Source organism: Dermatophagoides farinae, chromosome 3 (genome assembly GCF_024713945.1).
Source record: "Dermatophagoides farinae isolate YC_2012a chromosome 3, ASM2471394v1, whole genome shotgun sequence".
Classification (NCBI taxonomy): domain Eukaryota; kingdom Metazoa; phylum Arthropoda; class Arachnida; order Sarcoptiformes; family Pyroglyphidae; genus Dermatophagoides; species Dermatophagoides farinae.
The window spans coordinates 4,012,876-4,035,568 of record NC_134679.1 but is presented as its reverse complement, the minus strand read 5'-3'; the positions used below and the strand labels follow the sequence as shown (position 1 = coordinate 4,035,568).

At 28.9% G+C, this 22,693-nt stretch overlaps 1 protein-coding gene across 3 annotated transcripts; it reads left to right on the top strand.

Moving 5' to 3' along the window:
- Positions 1 to 1,846: 1,846 nt before the first annotated feature.
- On the top strand, positions 1,847 to 22,410 carry LOC124494794 (uncharacterized). 3 transcript variants are annotated; one of them, XM_075729018.1, is made up of 10 exons: positions 1,847 to 2,973; positions 5,966 to 6,529; positions 7,889 to 8,193; positions 8,267 to 8,887; positions 8,965 to 9,566; positions 10,484 to 10,854; positions 15,703 to 16,397; positions 19,536 to 19,944; positions 20,002 to 20,186; positions 20,858 to 22,410. In XM_075729018.1, exons 1-10 carry the CDS (start codon positions 1,968 to 1,970, stop codon positions 21,695 to 21,697), a joined length of 5,598 nt encoding a protein of 1,865 aa, XP_075585133.1. In that variant the 5' UTR covers positions 1,847 to 1,967; the 3' UTR covers positions 21,698 to 22,410. The 3 variants fall into 3 exon arrangements, with proteins under 3 accessions (XP_075585133.1, XP_075585132.1, XP_075585134.1); XM_075729017.1 differs by having other exon boundaries at positions 19,536 to 20,186; XM_075729019.1 differs by lacking the exon at positions 20,002 to 20,186 and having other exon boundaries at positions 20,858 to 21,042.
- The last annotated feature ends 283 nt before the right edge of the window (positions 22,411 to 22,693 follow it).

Sequence of the window (22,693 nt, the reverse complement as noted above, 5' to 3'; positions counted from 1 at the left end):
GGCTTGATTTGAATTTCTATTCAACAGTCCATTAGAAAAAAAATACAGTGATTTCAAGTAAACTAGAGAGAAAAAAAAAATGTCAAGTGCCTGTCAACTAGGCAATTCTATGCATATAAATCAATGATGGAATTCATGGAATGTTTTGTTATGATGTCATATTGCAAACAAGAAAAAAACCCAATTTATGTAAATGGACTTATGATGGTCAATCAAGATCACTAAAGATTGAAATGTGAACCTAATAATAATGATGATGACCATTATCATGATAATAATCAATAACAATTGTTAAGAAAATTTTTATGGCTGATAATCATCATCATCATCATCAATGGCATACATTATACACGTGGTCATATTACATATATTACATAACATGGATCGTTTTCGAGTAAGAAAAATGATAGAAACAAAGATTCCAAGCTCAAGAGAGAGAAAGAAAAAAATCCAGATGACGAATGATTCGGAAAATAGAAAAACAAGTATGGTGTATGGTTCTCACTTGTATATTTTTTTTTTTTGCTATACTTGTGTTTTTATTCTGTTTTCATTTTGATAATAATGGATATATTTATGTGTGGCTGTTGGGATGCAAATGATGACCAAGAGAAAAAAAATGATACAAGATAAGAATAAGAATGATGAACGATCATCGTCAACGAAAATGGCATCGAGATTATGACGTCGAAAATTGGTTGACATGGTCGCCGCCATCATCAACATCATCATCATCATCATCATCATCGGCTACGACCACAAATGCCAAATGATTGAATATATATGGTAAAAAGGCCCGGCTCAACATTACCGATAGCCTTGATCATCGTCGGATTTTGTTAGTGTGTTCCAAGAATATTTGCAAAACAATTTTGAAACTTTATTATAAACAATTAATACCACTACCACACGAATCAAGAATACACTACCATTACTGTCAAGATATAACTATTACAAGTGTTGTATATTGTTGGGTTGAACTTGTGCACGCATTTGCGATTCGGATTTTTTTCCTGTTCACAAGTTTCTTGTTTGCCAAATAGAAAAAAAACAATTCAGTTATAATTTAGCCGTGAAACGGATTCAGGCGCGAAAAAAATTGAAAATTTCACCAAAAAAAAAAAAAATCAACTCTGGTCAGCCAATAATGAATGAAAAAAAAAATTTCAATCGGCAAATATTCATTCTATGATCATCATCATCAATTCTTTTTGTTAAATTCTTTTGAACATAATCCAACTTTTTACTCTCTTTCCGTTAAACATCTTTGTGTTTTTATTATTAATGTTGGAAAACATTTTGGGTGCATAATTCGTTGATTGTCATTTTTCACTTTTACGGGAACGGAAAATCATATTCCTAACTTTTTTTCTTATTTAAATGTTTGTGTGTGTGTGTGTGTGTGCGATTCAATCAAGAATCGATTTATGAACAAAAAAAAAATATAGCAGTCATATAGACAGCCGCATTCATCATGTTTGAATTGATAATTGTGATTATTGTAGACTGCAACAAAAAAAAACTGAAATCACTATCATCATGTCAATAAATATTTATTGAATTTCCTCGAATTTTCTTTCATCTTCAATAATATACGAAAAACAAACTTTCTTTTTTTTCCTTCTATCTTTAATGTTTCATTGATTCAAATGAAGTTTATGTGTTGTGATGTTTTTTTTTTGTTTTGTTTTCATCCATATTCACAATTTGAATGATTGACAATCGATAAAAGTTTTTGTTTTCCGTTTCTTGTGTTTGTGAATAATCCAGGAAATCAAATAAAGATGAAACAAAAAAGTTTAATTTCTCATTTTGATGATTATGATGATGATGACCAATTATCTAGTTTCCGATTATGATTAACAAAAAAATATATTAAGAATATAAAATGTTGTCAAACATTTCATTAATAAATGAACAAGTTATTTCGTGGTCATTGATAATATTCATAATTACGACCATGATTTATGAATATGATAATCAGCATGTACAACAACAACAACAACAACAACTGCAAACCAACAAACAAATCAACAACGACAATTAATAAAAGTGGAAAATTTTTCAATTTTCTACAATACATTATTACTTTATGTTTTTACAGTTTAATGTGTGTGAAAAAATTAATGTTTTTGTGCCTTCTAGAATCGAAATTGATTAAATTATTAAAATTTCAACATCATAATAATCGATATAATCGAAAATTTTCAATTGTCATTATTGTTTTTATTTTGAATTTTCTTATTTTTTGTGCCTTATTAACCACAACGATGCCTTCTTCATCGATATCACCAATATTATTTGCCAATGCATTTATATTGTCTGATTCGGATAAATCAACATCATCAAAACAAACATCATTCTATAATGATGGATTACAATATGGCCATACATCACAATCAAGATTTAATAATTACAATGATGATAATGATGATGATGATTATTATGATTTTGAACGAAAATTATCATCAACAGTTGTGAAAATTAAATATGGTCTATTACAAGGATTACTTGTACGAATGGATAAAATGTTTAGCAATTCAACAAAAACAACAAAAAATCATCATCATCATCATCATCATCCAATACGATTACAACCAGTAAAAGCTTATCTAGGCATACCATATGCATCGCCACCAACCGGTGCCTTACGTTTTATGCCGCCCGTAACACCTGCACATTGGCGTGGTATTCGTTTAGCAACAGAGTTACAACCACTTTGTCCACAACGAATACCATATGCTGATCTAGTACTAAATCAAACAACATCAACTGAAGCGTTGAAATTAATGCCATTAGCACGATTCGAATGGTTAAGGCGAATCGTTCCAAGAATGTTGAATCAAAGTGAAGATTGTCTTTATCTTAATATTTATACACCGGATCTAGGATCTGAATGGCCAGAAATAAAAAAATCTTCAGTGAAAAAAACTGATTCAATTATTGTTGCCGATGATGGTAATCAACGTCAAGGTAAATTAATAAGTCATTTATCTTTTTTTTTTATTTTGAGAGAGAATTTTGTTGATTCACTATTCGTCCGGAAATACTTTATGTTATCAAAAAAGAAAATAATTTACAAATTTAGTGACAAAGAAAAAAATAATTAATCATTCAGAAAACAAGAGTAACAAACGCCCGACATTGGCAACAAAAAATATTAGTGAATATTCACAGTATAATAATACCGATATATCTAAACTAATGGAATCATTGAATCAATTTTTTTGATCTTCGATCATCATCATCATCATTATTATGATAATCATAAACGATATTTGTTCAAGTAGAGAACAGAAAATAACTAATATGCCCCAACCACAACAAGCCTATTATATATATTTTTTGATGATGATGATTATCATGTGTTTGTTATGGAAAAAAAGGAGCTGAAAATTAATGAAAAAATGGTTTTCGGCTTTTTTTTCTTGCTTCACGTCTTTTTAGCGTCACTCCAATTAATTGATTAATCAGGACTCGTAAAGTTTGTAACGTTTTTTTTTGGCTCCAGATTTATTCTTATCGGCTTTATTTGGATATGAAATTTTTTTTTCTTCTACGAAATAGAGAGAGAGAGAGAGAGAGAGAGAGAGAGAGAGAGAGAAAATCATACGATTAGGTTCGAAAATATAATCATTATAATCATGAAAATAACTTCAATTTGAATACACAATGTGTATACACAAGAATTGATCCGTTTTTTTTGCATAAAAGAATCTTCCTTGCACGCAAAGGTCGCATACAGTTATGTTATTATCACGTATTTCTTTTCTGTTTTTTTTCTGGTTGTATTTCACGCTTTGTTACCTCGTTTCATATTTACAATTCTGATAATTTTTTTCTCTCGTTTCTAGTTTACTATCTAGTTAGTAAAACAGAAAAAATTGACATCAAAAAAAAAAAAAATCTTCAGAAAAAAAATGTCAAGAAAAAAATGTCAGATTATTAGGACAACATACGGTAGGCCGCCAAAAATGATGTCAAATGAGAATACAACTTAGCTATGTTATATTCTATTACTGATAGTAACAGCAACCAGTAAGCGAATAATTTTGTAAAGTAGAAAAAACATTACATTATGGCTTGAAACTTGGTTGCATGCAACATTTCGATCCATAATATGAATATACTGGCCAGAATTGAAAAATGAATGACAAAATCGATTCAAACATTTAGCACATTGGTCTGATATAATGGTGATGATCTTTTCCCGAAAGGCAATGGATGGTTTTTTTTTTGGATCGACAATTTTTTTTTTATTTCTTTCTTTCTATTCGCTCAAGACTGTTGCTTATGATAATAGTAAATGTTTTCACTTTTTTTTCTATTGTGCAATTATTAAAACAAATGAGGATTATAGTGTATTTCAATGGTTGGCGCTTATGTTTGTGTGCGTTTGGCATGATCATCAACGACAGAATGACATTGAGTCCTATTGGTTAACGAAAAAAAAGGCCCGAAGATCCGAAAACCAGAATAAAAAGAAAAAAAAGAAATTTTCTTCTTATGATTCTTCGTGAATGATGATGGATAAAACTTATTGTTGTTTGAGATCCATATATATCCAATTGCGAATTGATTTACTGTATGGAATATTTTTTTTTCTAAATACAAATTCTGTGTTTGGGTCGATTTTCTTCCTAAATGTGTGTGTGTGTGTTTGTATTCCATTTAATTGAAAGTGAGATGTCTCCCTTTTTCTCTTTCTCTCATCGATTGAATTCTATTCTTTCTTTCTATGTTGATGAAGATGATGACTTAGGATCAGAATCAATAGGAATCGTTATCAACATCATCAAGACCACTTAGTCCATGTGTGTGTGTGTGTGTGATCATCGTTTATTCATACATTCATGTATTTTTTTTCTATTTCATTTTCAATTTTCACTATGTGAAAAATAAGTATATTTTGTCTGTATGTTTTCATATTGAAACGTATAACATCAACGAATGTCATGTTCCTTTCATATACACACACACACATACACAAAACTAAACATGTTTATCTGATTCTTGTTGATTATTCGAATTATTCGACCACACATTTAATGGTTATGATAAAATTCAATAATCGATCTTTGATTGATCTTTGATCTAGCATTTTTCTTCCCAAATAAAAAAAATACTTGAATCTGTTATAGAATTGGTTTGAGTTCATAGTTGTTTTTGTAATGTCATGTGAAAAAAATTTGTTCAATAACATTACAGTGGTATATATCATTACATTATACAACCGCTACCAATAATAAATCATTATTATATCATTGTTAAATCCATATATGGTTGACTAAATATATACAACATATATGAACAGAAAAAAGTGATTATGATGATCGGCAAAATTGTTTTTGACAATAATAATTCTTATTAATTCAAATGAATTGCGATTTGAAAAAAATTGACAAATTTTTTTTTCACTCATTCTCACAAGCTTTATTCTCTCTAGCTCTCAATAGCTATCATTAAAAATGAAGTGACAAATTCAAAAATTCATTCTTCATAAACCAACCTCTATGTGGATTTACCATATATATACTTTTGTAGCGTATTCCTTATTTTATGATTATTTTTTTTGTTTCAAGTTTTGTCAATAATGCTAGGTTATTATTATACTTTGCTTTATTGAATTGGAGTTTGTAGAAATTTGGCTATTATCGATACACCATTGATTATCATCATCATTATCATCGTCATCATCATCGTCATCGTTAACGAGAGCGACTGCTGACAATAACAATAATTTAGAATCCATTTATCATTGAAAGTTTCTATTTTTTTATATATTTTTTTTCACAATCAACATTTACAGTTTGAAAATTCTTTTTTTTCTATCATTGAAGTGAAGTGAGAAAAAAAAGGACAAAATAAGCTGGAAATAAGTAGAAATTTAATTTAATTTAAAACTTATAATTTTCTATTCTATTTTCGTTTTTTTTTCTCACTCTCACTCTTTTTTTCTCCATAGTTAATGACAATGATGACGGCCAAGACAACGATAACTATCATCATTACTATCATTATCACCAGCAACACCAAAAAAATAAGAAGCTTGAACATCAGGCCGATTCGTCATTGTCGTTCGGGAACAACAACAACGATGATGATCCAGATACGGAAACAATTTTGAATGAAAATGATGATGATGTTGATGACGATGATAATGAATCCAATGACGGTGATAATGATGATATGAATGATGATGATGATGATGTTGATGATGATGGAGTTAAAATAACCGAAGAGAATCTAGATTCAACTAGGTTTACTGATGAAGATGATGTAAATAATAATATACATCTAAACAATCGTGAATCTATACATCCTGATAATGATTATGATAATGGTCAAATACGAAAACAACGTCGGCAAACATCATCATCATCATCGTCATCAAAAAAATTTCCTGTAATTGTATTTCTAACTGGTGAATCATATGAATGGAATCCTGGATCATTATATGATGGATCAATATTGGCTAGCTATGGACAAACGGTTGTTGTTACATTAAATTTTCGTCTTGGAATTTTAGGTATGTTGATATTTTTCTTGCACAATTTTATTTATCGATTTTCAATCAAATTTGTAACAAAAAAAAAAAGAAAAAAGTCATAAAAATCAAAACAAAAAAAAAGAAAAGAAAAACCATTGATCGCTGTGGTCAAATAATAAACGATCTGAAGCTATAAAACAGGCAATCATTTCGCCGTTTGATTTTATCCCATATAAGAACGAGAACATAAAAGAGTTTGTGTGATGGAAAATGATGATGGACATAAATCTTTCAGCGGAAATACCAGAATCCATGAAATAATGACATTGTTCTTAAAATGTTTCATGTTTTGTATGAATGGCTAGAATTTATTCTTATGAAAGAATATGGTGGCATTTTCCCATTTAGTTGTTATGATGAATTTTCCCCTTAAAAATTATTTAATGTGTGGTGGTTTATTTATGTGATAAGAAATTTTTTTTTCAAATGGTAAAAGCGTGTGAATGAACGATAGTAAGTAAAAACAAGCAGGTGATAGCGAAAAAAAAAAAACAAAACAAAATTTGTTCTTTTCTCCCACTTAAACTATATCCGATTAGTTGCAGCCATATGTCAAATGTCATGAACATATATGACAAACAAAAACAATGTAGCCGGCTCAGAAACAATATTATGTCATACTAATAATCTATGATCACAATGTTTTTTTTGGTTGGTTGAAATCGATTTTAGTTTAGAACGCATTAAAAAAAACCATTCACCATCATATAACAATAACATCTAGAGAGTCCAGCATAAAAACCGCACATGGACACATTCTGACTTATCATAATATGGCATATATACTGTGTAAATAATGTGTATTTTACCCATAGGATTCATTGTCACATTGAAGTATAGGACTGAAAAATAGGGAAAAAACGAATACAAACAAACACTTGAATCTATAGAAACTTAGAAAAAAAAATAAAAATTATTGCGTCCATCACTGAGATAAAAATGTTGGCCACAGTGATATGTAGTCCCAATGCGATATATATCTAGTGTTTGTGTGTATGACATCAACAAAAATGTGGGAGAACTTTTACTCGAATGAATGCATTTCAATCGTTGTCGTCAAAATTTCTCTTGTTAGAAAATATAGAAAGAAAAAAAATTGCCGATTCGAGAATAATTTATTTCAAGTTATCACTTTTTTTTACAAAACAAAACTATGATGATTCTGATTCTTTGTAATATATATGATCAGTTGTGTTTTGTTATTGAATTAAATTTTTTTTTGTGTTCTTTGCTTTGCTGGTTATTCTCTTGTTGTAATTTTCAATGATCGTCCATTTAATTTGCCTTTCATTTCTTGGTTTGTTTGCCATATTTTTTTTTGGTTTTGTTCATTTCAAGGATTTTTGCCGGCAAACATCGATGGAACTATGCGTGGAAATTATGGCTTAATGGATCAAGTAGCAGCATTACATTGGATACAGGAAAATATTGAACACTTTGGTGGTGCATCCAATAACATAACGATTGTTGGCCATGGTTATGGGGCTGCATGTGCACATCTATTAATGTTATCACCAATGGCTAAAGGTCTATTCAATCGTGTAATTCTTATGAGTGGTTCAGCATTATCGCCATGGGCCATAGCTCGTGATGCTAATGTATATGCAGAACAAATTGGAAATCAATTAAATTGTCCAATCAAGGTATATTCATATATTTTCAATATCCGATTGCGTAAGAAAAATTTAATTTTAAATTATTAATTAAATTTCATAGAAAACTTCACTAATCATTGATTGTCTTCGAACACGAACGATTGATCAATTACAATCGGTCAATTATCAAGTGCCTGATCATTTGACTGGATTTGGTCCAATTATTGATGGTATTGTTGTACCACAAGAGCCAAGAATTCTTATGTATCAAATGCGTCAATCAATATGGCTAAGACAAAATTATCAACAACAACAACAACAACAGAATCAATCAGAAACAGCAATTCCATCTTGGTCAACTTTATCAGCACATTTACACAGAATTCATTCTAATAATGGTGCTCGATCATCATCATCATCATCATCGAATTCTAGAAATCATCATATCATTAACATTTCAAATAAAATGTCTGCATCCTCATTACCAGTAACAGCAGCATTCCAACAACCACAACAACAACAACAACAACAACAACAACAACCACAACAGTCATCAACATCATCATCATCATCGTGGTTTTATTGGACAACATCCATACCAGATTTAATGGTCGGTGTAACCCGAGTAGAATCACCAACAGCCATATTTAGCTCACATGAAGAACGTAATGGAATTTCAGTGGCACGTCGTGATCGATTATTACGAACATTAGTACGTAACCTTTATGATTATCATCAGCAGGTATGTGTGTGTGTGTGTATAACAAAGAAAAAAATCTAGGATCAAAAATTTGATTTAATAAAACATTTCATTTATAGGCCATTTTTTATACATTAATCAATGAATATACGGATTGGACAAAATCATCAATTGAACATCCATTAAATTTAATGGATTCATTGATGGAATTATATGCCGATGCATTGGTCGTTGCACCATTGATTGAATCATTGGATCATCATTATGCCCAATCGTCATTATCAACGACAACTACAACAACAAATTCACCAACAGCATCGGTAACACCTGGTGGTAGTTCATCATTTACTACAGACACACCAAACACCTATTTTTATGTTTTTCAATATCAAAATGATCATTTTTCTAAACAAAGTTATCATGAACGTATTGGTGCAGCCTATGGTGATGATATTGCCTTTATATTTGGTGTTCCATTCATACTTTATTATCATGGTGATAATTATTTTTTCCATAATCATAACCATCATCATTATTATCATCAACATATGGCAAAAATGAAAAATAAATTTCGTTATCCAATATTGGACATATCATCTAATTGGTATCCATCATCATCATCATCATCATCATCAAGTACATCATCATCGAATAAAACTATAAATGAATTAGAATTATGTCAACGATTCATATCCTCGTGGATTAATTTTGCTATACGTGGGTGAGTTAAAAATTCTAAATTACATAGAAAATAATAATAGAGTAATGATCAATTAGAGCATTAGAAAAAAAAGTGATGAAAACTTTTTAAAACACAATAAACATGTATATACAGAAAATAAAGTGCTAAAAAATAATCATCACATTCTACAATAGCATTTTGTTAACAATTATTTGATCAGTTCTTGTTAATTTTTATGTTGAAAGCAAACAAGCAATTCGTTCGACCATCATGGATGACAGAGAAAAATAAATAAATGACCTATGTTTTTGAAAAAAAAAATTTCATCTTTTCATTCAAAATTTCAGACAGAATTCTGGATCAAATTCAAATTCCTATTGTTATATGGAAAAATTTTTTTCCCCCTTTAGTTTGCACATAATTACATGGTTATTTGAAAAAACAAAACAAAACAAAGAGGAAAACATTTTTATTGTAAAAAAATGTGTTTGTCATTTATGTCTATAAATTGTATATATATATGAGCCAAACAATTAAAAGAAAAGTTCTGTGAAAGCTAAAAAAAAGCCTTTTGCAAATTTTTTTTTGTTTTGTTTAGAAAATAATTCACATACATATACTAAATTATCTTGGTTTTGACTTTCCACCATAAATGCCAGAAAAATGCGCGCCACTGTAATGTTGGTTTTTTATTCATTGCATTTTTTCGAATGATTGATTTGATATTCAGTGTTTTCTATTTTTTCTCTGTATGCATGCATGTATGTATGTATGTATGGTGAAATTTTAAAATTAATTAAAAATTTATTGATCATTCGAGACATGAAATAATGAAAAAGAAAAATAACCGCGTTCATACAAAATTAATCAAAAAAAAAATCGATTCGATTCAATTCTAACAACAAATAAAAAAAAATAATTAACAATTAATGATTTATCTTTGTCGTTCTCATTAGGAATCCAAATGATGATGATGATGATGATGATAATAACAATAATAACGAAAATAACAATGATTCACAGATTCGATCATCATTGTCAAATCATCCACGTCATCATCGTCCACATCATTCTCATCATCATCATCAACATCAACAACAACAACAGCAACAATATTTCTTGTCTTCATCAACGTTACAATCAAATGAAAAAAGAATAACAAAAACTCATGATCAATGGATTTTATTCTATGGTTATCAAACAATACATACATCATGGCCATGGCAATTGAAAACAAAATTATCCAACAATAACAACAACAACAACAACCAACATCAACAACAATGGCCACAATATGATACGACCAAAAGAAGATATTTACAATTTGGTGAGCAAAATAGAATTTTCAAACACACACACACACACACACAAACGTTAATAATGGCTAGGCTAGAATAATCTTTCATGGGCCATTAGATTACACCAAAATAAAATTTCTCACAATAGAAATAGGTTTTTTTTTATTTTCATTTTTTTTCATAAACACATTTATTGTGTGTATATGTGATTTTTGATAAAAAGTTCAAACAATGAAGCAGAGAAATGAAAAAAAAAATCACAGATAAATCTTCAAATAAATATATTGTAAGAATATTTCTCACATTTTATTTGAATTATCATTATCAATGAATGGTGATTGATTTGATTTGATTGAGAGAATATATAAAACTATATTCTCTCAATGTTTTGATTTTTGATAGCAATACGAATATGTCATTTCTAGGGTACTGCTATATCAATGAAAAAAAAACAAGAAAAATTGTTGAGAAAAAAAAATGATTCAGAATTCGTGCGTTTTTTTTGCAATCAATCGGAACCAAAAAAAAAAAAAAAAAAAAAAAACACGATAAAAAACCAAGAATAAATACGCTAGTACAAATATGAATGTTTGTGAAAAGATAACAAGGAATAAAATTATTTATTTTTTTTCATAACGCACAGTTAAATCGAGAATAAAAACGAAACGAAACTATTGCTTGTTGTAGTCAGAAACACGCAAAAATACACACACCAATTTGGAATTTTCAGAACCAGTGAAAATAATTCCGTAATATGATTGACACATGTGTATGTGTGTGTGTGTAAGTAAAAGCCGGCTATCATTATCATATCATTGATATGAAATTTTTTTTTCAACAACAATATAAATAATTGAAATTGAATTGAATTGGATATTGTGAAATCTTTGCCATCAACTTTTCAGAAAAAAAAAATGAAAAAAATTGGTTTCAAAAGAATTTTTTTCTTTTGTACTTTGTGTTCAATTTGTACAAGTAAATTGAGTGGGAAAAATATATATTTTTTTGTCCTTTCTCACTTTAGTTATCAATTCAATAGTGATGGAAATATATATAATAATATAATCAAATAAAATTGTCAATAAATGCATCAGAATTTTGACAAGAAAAAAATATAGTTTGAACTTTCAGAACAACAACAACAACAGCAACCAGAATAAAATCGGGATTTGTAATTCCATTTAATTCTTTAAGCATGAAAATCGTTTCTACTATGGATAAAAAAACCATCAAATGCAGCCAACCGAAATCGAAACGGATTGACAATAAATCAATTCATAATAAATGAAAAAAAAAGATTTCAGATCAGGTGTTGTTGTTGTTGTTTTTTTGCTGTTATTTCGCTTCGTTTTCAATAATCTTTACATTATAGAAAAAGTGAAAAAATTGCTCAATTTTTTTTATTAACGGCTGTGTGTGTGTGTGCGTGTGTGTTTATCAAAACAACAATCACATTGAACATGTGCATTTGTTGCAGCAAAAAAAGGCAAATTCTCGATTTTCAATGAAACAAACAAACAAAAAAAAAATTGAAATCAACAAAAATAAGTTGTCGATACAGATTTGTTTTTTCTTTTTCGCCTCATTCTATTTTTTTTTTTTTGAAGGGAAAAAATTTTTTATTGCTCAATTTCTACCGATATTACTGTTTTTTTTGCACTTGCATCCAACAACACGAATACACATACACACACAATTCTACTGACGTGAATGTGATCTAGTTCAAGTGAAAAAAAACACTGATTCTGTATGGAATCAGAGGGAATAAGAAGCAAAAAAAAAGTTAACATTTTTTTTTCTTCCTCTCACATTACTATTGGATTTGATGCATGAAAACCTACGGGGTGTACTACGAATAAGGGGGGAAGAAGAGAAGAGAAAAAAGTAATGACATAGAATTGAAAAAAAACTTGAGGAGAAAAAATTGCTTCGAATAGAGCTTTGACTTTGGGTTTGGCTTCGGTTCTTGTCATTCATTCATATGTATTCAGATATATCGTATAACGATGAATAAGAAATGAAAAAAAAAGAAAACGATCCAAACGACCAAATGTTTGAAGCAGATTTGCTTGCTGATCAAAAAAAAAAAAAAAAACGGCGACGACGACAACAAACACGATGATGACAACAAAAAAAAGCAGAAAAATAAAATAGAATAAAATAAAATAAAATAAAATAAAATAAGAAGCAAACGCTATTCTGGACCGGAATAGTAAATTGTTGTCTTCGTTTCGTTCTGTTTTTTTTTCTCTCTCTCTCTCTCTCTCTCTCTCTCGAATTTTTCCATTTTGTTGTTGTTGTTATTATTATTATTGTTGACTGGATAAATTTCAACTACAACCAAAAAAAAGGAAAAAAAACTACGAGAATATCTTACTTTTACTCGCTAGGCTTAATTCGACACAAAATAAAAAAAAACTTTGCCCCATGATAAAGCCGTTTTTTGTGTTATCGCGGGAAATTTCATTTATTCTGGCTTTTATGAAGGCGAAAAAAAGAGAAAAAAATTTTATCATCATCATTGTTGAAAAGATGAATCTTAGAATATGGAAGAATGATAAAGTAATACTATGATGATATGAAATCTAGAATTTTTGGAACCGAAGAAAAAAAATGAAAATTTCACACTTAAGGAATTTTCGTTTTTTCTATCATCGTTGAAGTATTCAAATAAATAATATTGATTCACAAACAAAAAAAAAGTTTCGTGAGAATCGTTGAAAAAGTTTTCTATATTCTCTGATGATTCTCTGGTCATATTATTTTTTTTTTGGTTGAATTCAATCAATCGAATTTTGTGTGTGTGTGTGAGCTTGTCGATCCAATCAATTTCAATGAAATCCATGACAAGAGACGAAGATGTTTCAAACAACTAGAAATTTAAAAAAAAAATTCGAACCAGTATCTCCGCTACTAAAACAGGATCGAAAATGTTTCAAGTGTGTGTGTGTGTCTATCGATGAATGAAAATTTGAAATTTTTAAATAAAATTCGGCAAAAACAACAACAATGAAGACGATAAAACAAGTTAACATTAGATAGAGAGAAAGAGAGAGAAAAAAAAAGAAATAAAACGAAACAAAAACTCCAAATATTCGACTACGAACTATACAATTTTAGTTGCTTCATTAGTCATTAGTGTTTGTTGTGTGTATTTGTTTGATTTCAAGAATCATTCGTATTGATCCCCCCCCCAATGTTATACCACACCATAAACACATAGTTAGCTCTCTATTTAGATTTGATTTGCTTTTACGAATTTATAAATCAAAAAAAAAAAAAAACAAAACAAAACAAAAAGAAAAGAAAAGCGAAAATAAGAAAACTTTTCATCATTTGTCGAATACAATACAATAGAATATGATCAGATCAAACGAAACGAAAGCAAAAAAAAAGAATAGAAAATTGAAGCTATACAACACAAAATGTAAGGAATCATTTTGAAAATGAAATCAACAACAATTCTCGCTCGTTTTCAATTTTCTTTACTTTATTTTACATCACTGCTGCTAATAATAATAATAATAATGTTATTCCCACAAAAGAAAAAAAAAGATGCCGAAAATGTCGAATGTTATGAAAATAACATCAAATCGAAAAGAATCAATGAATGAATGAATTGAATAAATGAATGAAAGTTATAACACAACAGGAGAACGAGAAAATTAATGAACAAAATCAGACCACCACCTCTTTCTACTATCATCTTCATTCATTGTAGTCACAATCAGTATTCTTAACGATATTTTTCTCCTTTACTTTCAGACAATTCTTCATGATGATGATGATGATGTTGATGAAAACCAAAATAATTGAATGAAATGAAAAAATGTGTGATGTGAATGACACCTAGATATGATTCGTCAACTTGATAAGGTCTTTTTTTTAAAGTTTTAAAGTTGATTTCAATTTCAATACATCTATATTTGAATGTGAATTAATTTTTTTTCTGTTATTAGAATTGGAAATCTGTTTGTCATACGTCGATAAAGACGTAGAGATAATACGGTCTGAATACATAAAAGAAATGATTCAAAGCATAAATCACCGATAGGATTATACTAGTTACTATGTGATAGTGATAAATATAAATTGAAAACTTTTGTATACAAATAAAAATACATACACGCCTCAAACAAAACAAAACAAAAAAAAAATAGGATGACCACACAAAAAAGTTTGAATTCGAATTGTCCACTTGTGCATCTACCAAATGCTTGTACAATTTGAATACATAGAAAGTTGTTATAAAGCAAGTATCCATCATATAGATAGATCAGATTGATGGATAGAAAAAAAGAATATTCTTGTCGATTTATAAAATGAATAAATTGAATTCATTCATTCAATTCCGGTTATATTTATATAAATAGAAATAAAGAAAGAGAGAATATATAACTATTTTGTATTTGATATACAGTATCAAGAAAGACGAAAAAAATATTTGTTAAGACAAATATTTGTTTTTCGGCATCAACATCTACATTTACAATACACACACACACAGTGAGAGAGAGAGAGATAGATCAAACAAATATGATGAATAAATGAATGAATGAATGAATAAATTGTGATCCTAGTTTTTGATTATTTAGTGACGAATACTAAATACACACCCACACAATGCTATTGGTCCAAAGGATAAATGAAAATAAAAATTCATTAACAAATTCATGAATTTTTATGCTTCAATATTATTTATGCATTCATTTTTATTTATATTCATCGTTTTTTTTATCATTTATTTTATCGTTTTTTTTCTTTTATCGATAAAATTTTCAAATTCAATATTGAAATTCTAATTCCATTATCTGAAATTCTTTTTCTTTTCACATACTTACGCACACACACACACACATACCGATGCATAAATAAAGGACAATCATCAATCGAATCGCGTGATCATTATCATAGTCATCGATTGTCGATTTGGTTATCGTTAATACCACGATTACATGTACCAATCGAGCTTAAAGATTCATCAATAATGCCTCTTTATGGATCAATCGATTCAATGATGGAAAAATCAATAGATAATGTTATCAATAATGATAATGATAATGATTTGCCCGGTGGTTTTGAACTAGATCAAGATCAATATTTTTATCTAAAACATCATTTATTGCCTGATCATGAAAATATAGATACATATGATGGTAATGTTAAAGAACTACCGATAAAAATACCCGAATCAAAACAATGGCAACAGAAACATTTACGACGAAATATGACAAGTTTATATGAACAACAACAACAAATGCTATATGGTCGTATTTATGATACAATGACCAATGTAATCATTAATGATGGTTCATCATCATCATCATCTTCAGCCGTATTATTGACAGGAATTCGTCCACAAATGTCTACATCACAGCAACAATATGCACGACGACAGATTGAATCGAATAAAAATAAAATTCTCATACCGGAACTAGTGGAACAATCTGGTTCGAAAACATATCCATCGAATCAAAATAATAACATTGAAATTGATGATGATAATAATTTAGCCAACAATATGATTCGAAAAAATTCTGATTCAAAAAGCAATAATTCACAATCACATTTGGTAAGTTTTCATTTTTTGTTTTGTTTTGTTTTTGAATGAAAGTCACAAAGAATCCTATTTAATCACAATTCTGTCAATTTGTTTGCATCCTGTTCATTTTTTTCAAGTTGTCAGATCTAATTTTGAATTACAAATGAATAACAAAATTATGTATAAATATTGGAAACATCGGTATAGTGATGATGATGACGACGATGACAATAGTTTTGAGTTTGTTCATGTATTCACATTCAGTTGTCAGTGGAATAATATAATTTCACATCTGAAAAATACTACAAGAAAATGAAAAAAAAGTGGGTGAAAGTACAACAAATGAACTATACTAACTAACGAGTAACCAAGTATGAACAAGACAACAACAACAAAAAAACCGGGAACCGACATAAGAGTAACCGTGTGAAATCATCATTTAACATGAACATCATCTTCATCATCAAAATAAAATGGATGAAATGAATAAAAATGCAGTGGGAAAACAAAACAGCAAAAACAACTTTAGAATTAGCATTATTAAATAGTAATAAGAACATTAGGAATTCTAGTTGTTTTTTGTTGTTGTTGTTGTTGTAAAATCCTAATGGGGATGATGGGTGTAAGTGTGTGTGTGTGTTTTACACGTATCAGAGAAAATTCATTTCATACATGATGATGAGTGAGAAATAAGTTCGGACCAAAGGAAAAAAAGGGTAGAATCTAATTAGGAAAAACAATCAGAATGAAAAGTCAAGAATCAGAAAGACTAAGAGATCTACAATAGAATTATGGTGGTTGAAAAAAAAGTTGAATAAAAAGGAGTGATAGGATAAATTCCAAGAACAAGACTTTTTCTAGTTTATTTTTGAAAGAAACAAAACAAAACAAAAAAATTTTCCTGGCGTATTTAATGCCATTGTTATTGTTCTCATGCGGTTGTTATGATGACATAGCAAAGGGCATTTTTGGTGATCAAAATTCTCTTTGCTATGTTTGTTTGTTTGTTTGTTTGTGTATGTCTTTTGAGACTTTGTAATATTTTTCGGTTTCCGTTTTGTTGTTGTTGTTGTTGTTCAACTGTCTATTCTTATTGGGATGGTTCTCAGAGTTTTTTTTTTGTTTTTTTCTGTTATTGAGATACAAAAACGAAAAACTCCAACAAAAAAGAAACAAAAGAACAATTGAATAGAAATCAAACAAAACAAATAGAAAAATAACCAAAAATAATGAACAAAAGATACTAGGAGAGGCCATTTTTTTCTGCCTTAAACGCATACAAAACGCAAGTGAGAATACATGGCTGTATAAAAGAATCAACATGAACTTGATCATCTTTGTAAACAAGTTCAAAATGTTTAATGTTAGTGAAACGTGATAAAAAAAACAATCCAGAATACATGGATCATGATCATCATCTTCATTAACATACAAAGTTCTATGTAATTCAAGTTTTTTTCTCTGGAATAGTAACAAACAAACAAACGAAAAACAACGACAAACAAACAAATATTGAGAAAATATGGTCCGAACAAAAAAAAACTATAGAAAAAATAGATTTTTTTTTACAAAAGCTGTTGTTAGAATCATGATGGTGTTGGCATAGAAAAGTTTAAAGAGGCAACATTGATTAAATGCAAAATAAGCCAAAGAATCTCATACAATCTGTCTAAACGAATGAACGAATCATTTTCACCTCACTTTCTTTTTTTTCCTACTTTTTCTGATATATTCCTTTCGTTCTTATTATTCTTCATCTTAGCTATTATCATTATTATATGCGAAAAAAAAATTTTGGCATCTGTATTATGCAAGTATATATTATACGTGTTTCTGAAATGTTTTCCTAGAATTGATCATCATCATTGAGTGTTGTTTTTGTCTTTCTTGTTGTTGTTGTCTTCGTCGTAAGATGCATTTAGTGATCAACTTTTTCATCATTTTCTTGCATTAATATTTACATTACTGGATAACAACAACAAACATCTTAAACAATTTATAGAAAGGAAAATGAATGAATGAATGAGTGAGAGAAAATTATGGAAAAATCTATTCGTATAGTGACGAAGAATAATCGAAACTAGTGAAGCATATTCTTTCACTGATTAATAGCTATTAACTAAATTAAAAAAAAAAATTATAATAAATTCACTGTATAAAAGACAATTGCGACATGACGACGGAAAAGTGAAAAATATACAGAAATGATTGAACAAATGAATATCATCATCATCATCATCATAATCAATAGCTGAACATGAGAAAAAACACCAAAATTCCATCATTGATATATTCATCATTGAGATTATTTTTTGAAATTTTATAATAATCAATTGAATGATGTATGCATCTGCATACAACAATAATGGTAATATATATATGAAAGTATAGAAAAATCCTAATAATTGGCTACAAAAAAAAAGAGAATTTGAATTTCAATTATCCAATAACATAAAATATATATTCAACAACTACGAAAACAAATAGCTAGATGTATGTAATTTACAATATAAGAGGTTTTTGTTATTATTATTATTACTGTAATGATGTAGATAGAATCATAATATTCTGTTTACTATTTACTGCGATTGGTCTTGTCGAATGTCCAATGTTATTGTTATTTGTTATTCAATACTTTAATCGACAATTGTTTTTTTGTCGATTGTTGTTTTCGTCGTCTCCGTCTTCGTTCGTTCTGTTCGTAGTCGTTTTTGGGTCATTAGTTATTATTATTGTTTTCATTTATTTCCATCGACCAAACGACATTTGATTGAAATATCTAGAATTCTGAAACGATTGCCTAGATATTTGTCGTAAAAAAATATTTGTTATTGTCGATGAAACTGACATTTACAGAATCTTTTTTATTTCTTTCATTCCATTATTAAAACCATCAATACTAAAAGTAATATCAATGAAATTGTTTGCAATGGAATGATGGAATATATGATGGAACAAATTCATAGAAAAGAATTTTCGAACCATCTTAGCTTTGTTGTACATTTTTGATGCAATTAATCAATAATTAATAATCTGGATTTTTTTTTGCTTTTATTTTCAATTCATTTCATAATACAAATTGTTATGATCTTGATTACATATTTTGGTCATGACATCCCCATGGATCATCATCATCATCATCATCATCATCATAATGATATATATCAGGAATCAACATCAGCTGTATCGGCACATCAAATTCCATCATCATCATCATTTGTATCCGAAACATATAGCACCTTAGTTTATATTTCATTCATAATTGGTGGCTTACTATTTTTACTCAATTTGATTATCGTTATTGGTGTATATCTGCAGATGAAAAATGGCCGCCAACGACAACAACAACAGCAACAAAGACGAAGAAGACGAGGACAACAAGAACAAAAATTTGGTACAACATTAGAAGATCAAATAACTATCACTGATCAAAATCAACAACAACTACTACAAACATCACAAGAACATTTAAATTGTGGTAGTAGTGGCGGTGGTGATGGTATTAATGGTGGCGTTGACTATGATGATGATGAATTCCTGGAAATGGCTACCACCACTATGGCCATAACTACAAATGGTCAGTTTATTTGTACACCAAGTAAATCCATTAACCAAAATCTACAACAACAAATAGAACACTGTCATAATAATCAAAAATCATTGAATAAAAATCATCATAGAAATGTAAATAATAACAATGAATCGACCATAGTGAAACAAAATGATATCAACAGTGGATACAACATGATTAAAAAATCTACATTACCACGGTCAACATTAAAAGTTGATCATCATAGAATAACTGGCTATAAAGATAAGGTAAAAAAAAAGAATAAACCCTCGAATCAAATCCCAAAATAAAAACCTAAGCAAATGAAATCAACAATCAGAATAGGCCAATAATGGGTGGAAGAAAAGCGGTCATATTTTTACTTTTATTTTTTATTTTTTTTTGTATGCCCAATATTATGATTAGAATTATTATTCTTATTGGTAACATAGTAGTCATTTGTGCATTTTATGAAAACCATGAAATGAATGCAATTTGATTGAATTCAATGGCCAGAATAAAACATGAAATTATTATTATGTTATTACGATAATAATAATAATAATAAATAGATATATGAAAGAACCGAATGTTTGACCCAGATTGCCAAAAAAAAAGAAAGAAAAATAAACAAATAAAACCGAGAGAAAGAGAGAAACAAATAATTAAAAGTCCCAAACACCAGGTACATTGTTTCATATTACCATATTTCAGCTAGATGAAATAAAAAATGAATGAAAAGATTATAAGCAACCCACAAAACAAAATCCTTTATTTTCCATCATTTTTTCTTTTTTTTCTATTATAATTGTTAATTAGAGAACATTTCTTAGAAGAGTAGTGGATTGTGATTGAGGATTGTGTAGTTTATCATTATTCTGATATTTGAATAAAAAATCTTTCATTCATTCATTCATTCATTCATTCATTCTATTTATAGTTATCAACAATATCAACGACAACAAGAACAACCACAAAAGATGAAACACGAAACCATCAACACCATCTTCATCATCATCATCATCATGTACATCAAAATAATTTCGATGGCGATAATGATGTAGAATTGTTACATTTAGCAGAGAATTCAAATGTTGTTGTTAGTAAAAGCGGTGAGCAGCAACAACCATATACAAATCATAATTTGAATAAGATTATTTCTGCTAATGCAAATAAGTTTCAAACATTGCCTTCAAAATATGGTAAACAACAACATGAAACATCCAACGAATTTTATACCGATTCTGAACCAATGATTACAACAGCGGCAACAATTTCCGAACAATCAACACCATTGAAATCAATATTAAAAAATTCATTGAAAAATCATCATCACCATCATCATACTCAACAACATTTAGAACCGGAAACAACAACAACTTATTTGGTGGCAACCGATTCTTATCATGTAATCGATCCAAACGCTAGCAATACAAATTCATTGATATTTTCATCATCAGATTCACAATTTACGAATCAATTACAAGATGGACATACATATTTGGATGGAAATGATTTTGTTGGTTGTTTTCTGACAGCTTCATCAACAACGATTGCACCTAGTGGTTCTCATACTAATGAATATCATCATCATCATCATCAACAACAACAACATCATAATGATGCACAAACATCAACAAATACGAATGATACAACGATCAATGTACATCATCAAGATTTAAGTCAACTACCATATATTACATTAACCGAAATGTATCAGCAACAACATCAACAACAACAACAACAGCCAAACAATAACCAAGATACGGATGGATCATAGATATACAACACACACACACACACACGCAAACACAAACGGCCATTCGACTAAAATTAAATCTAGTTGGTAAACATAGAATGAAAGAAAAAATATAAACTATGAACAGCAGGATATTTTTATCCAAAACCTTTTGTGTGATGAAATATTTCACATGAAAAAAAGGAAATCAGAATCGAAAAAGAAAAAAAATAGTTTGCTTCTTTCAAAAAAAAATGTAGGCGGTTACATTATCAATGTTGTTGTTGTCAACACTTATTTATTCCAGGATGATTCCATAACTTGCACACACACACACACACACGCACACACACATCTGACCAAAAAAAAAAAATTCAATGACAAAGTTCCAGCAAACAGCAACTGGAATTTTTTTTTCAAATTTTGTACATCATGCGAATATTTCGAAATAGCCATAAGCTAAAGAAAATAAAAATTCATTCATAGTATCTATGTTGTGTGTGTCTGTGTGAATTAATTCAATAAAGCCCTAGAATACAATTGGATGTGAATGAATGGATTCGTTCGAGACAAAGACATACACAATGTGAATGAAAAATAACGAAAAATCCTCTTAAATATTTATACATTATTATCATTATAATAATATAATCTAATGAACTGAATTTATAAACAAACAAACCGAAATAAACAACAACAACAACAACAACAATACACATCTATAACAACAAATATTGTCCAAACAAAACACCAAAAAAAAATCGACAGATCATATGGACTGAATTTTTTTTATATGTATTTAAATTATAATAAAGAATTTTTTTTTCGCTAACAATAAAACAAAAGAATGAAAAAAATTGCTTGAAAGAAATTATCGAAAAAAGAAAACTAAAACTTTTCCATTCATCATCATCATAATCATTCAAAGAATTGGTAAGATTGCAAAAGAATAAACTTCACTTTTAAATTTTACAACAAAATCTGTCTCCACTATATCGCATCGTATAGAACAGTGTTTCCCAACCTTTTTTTCTTCGC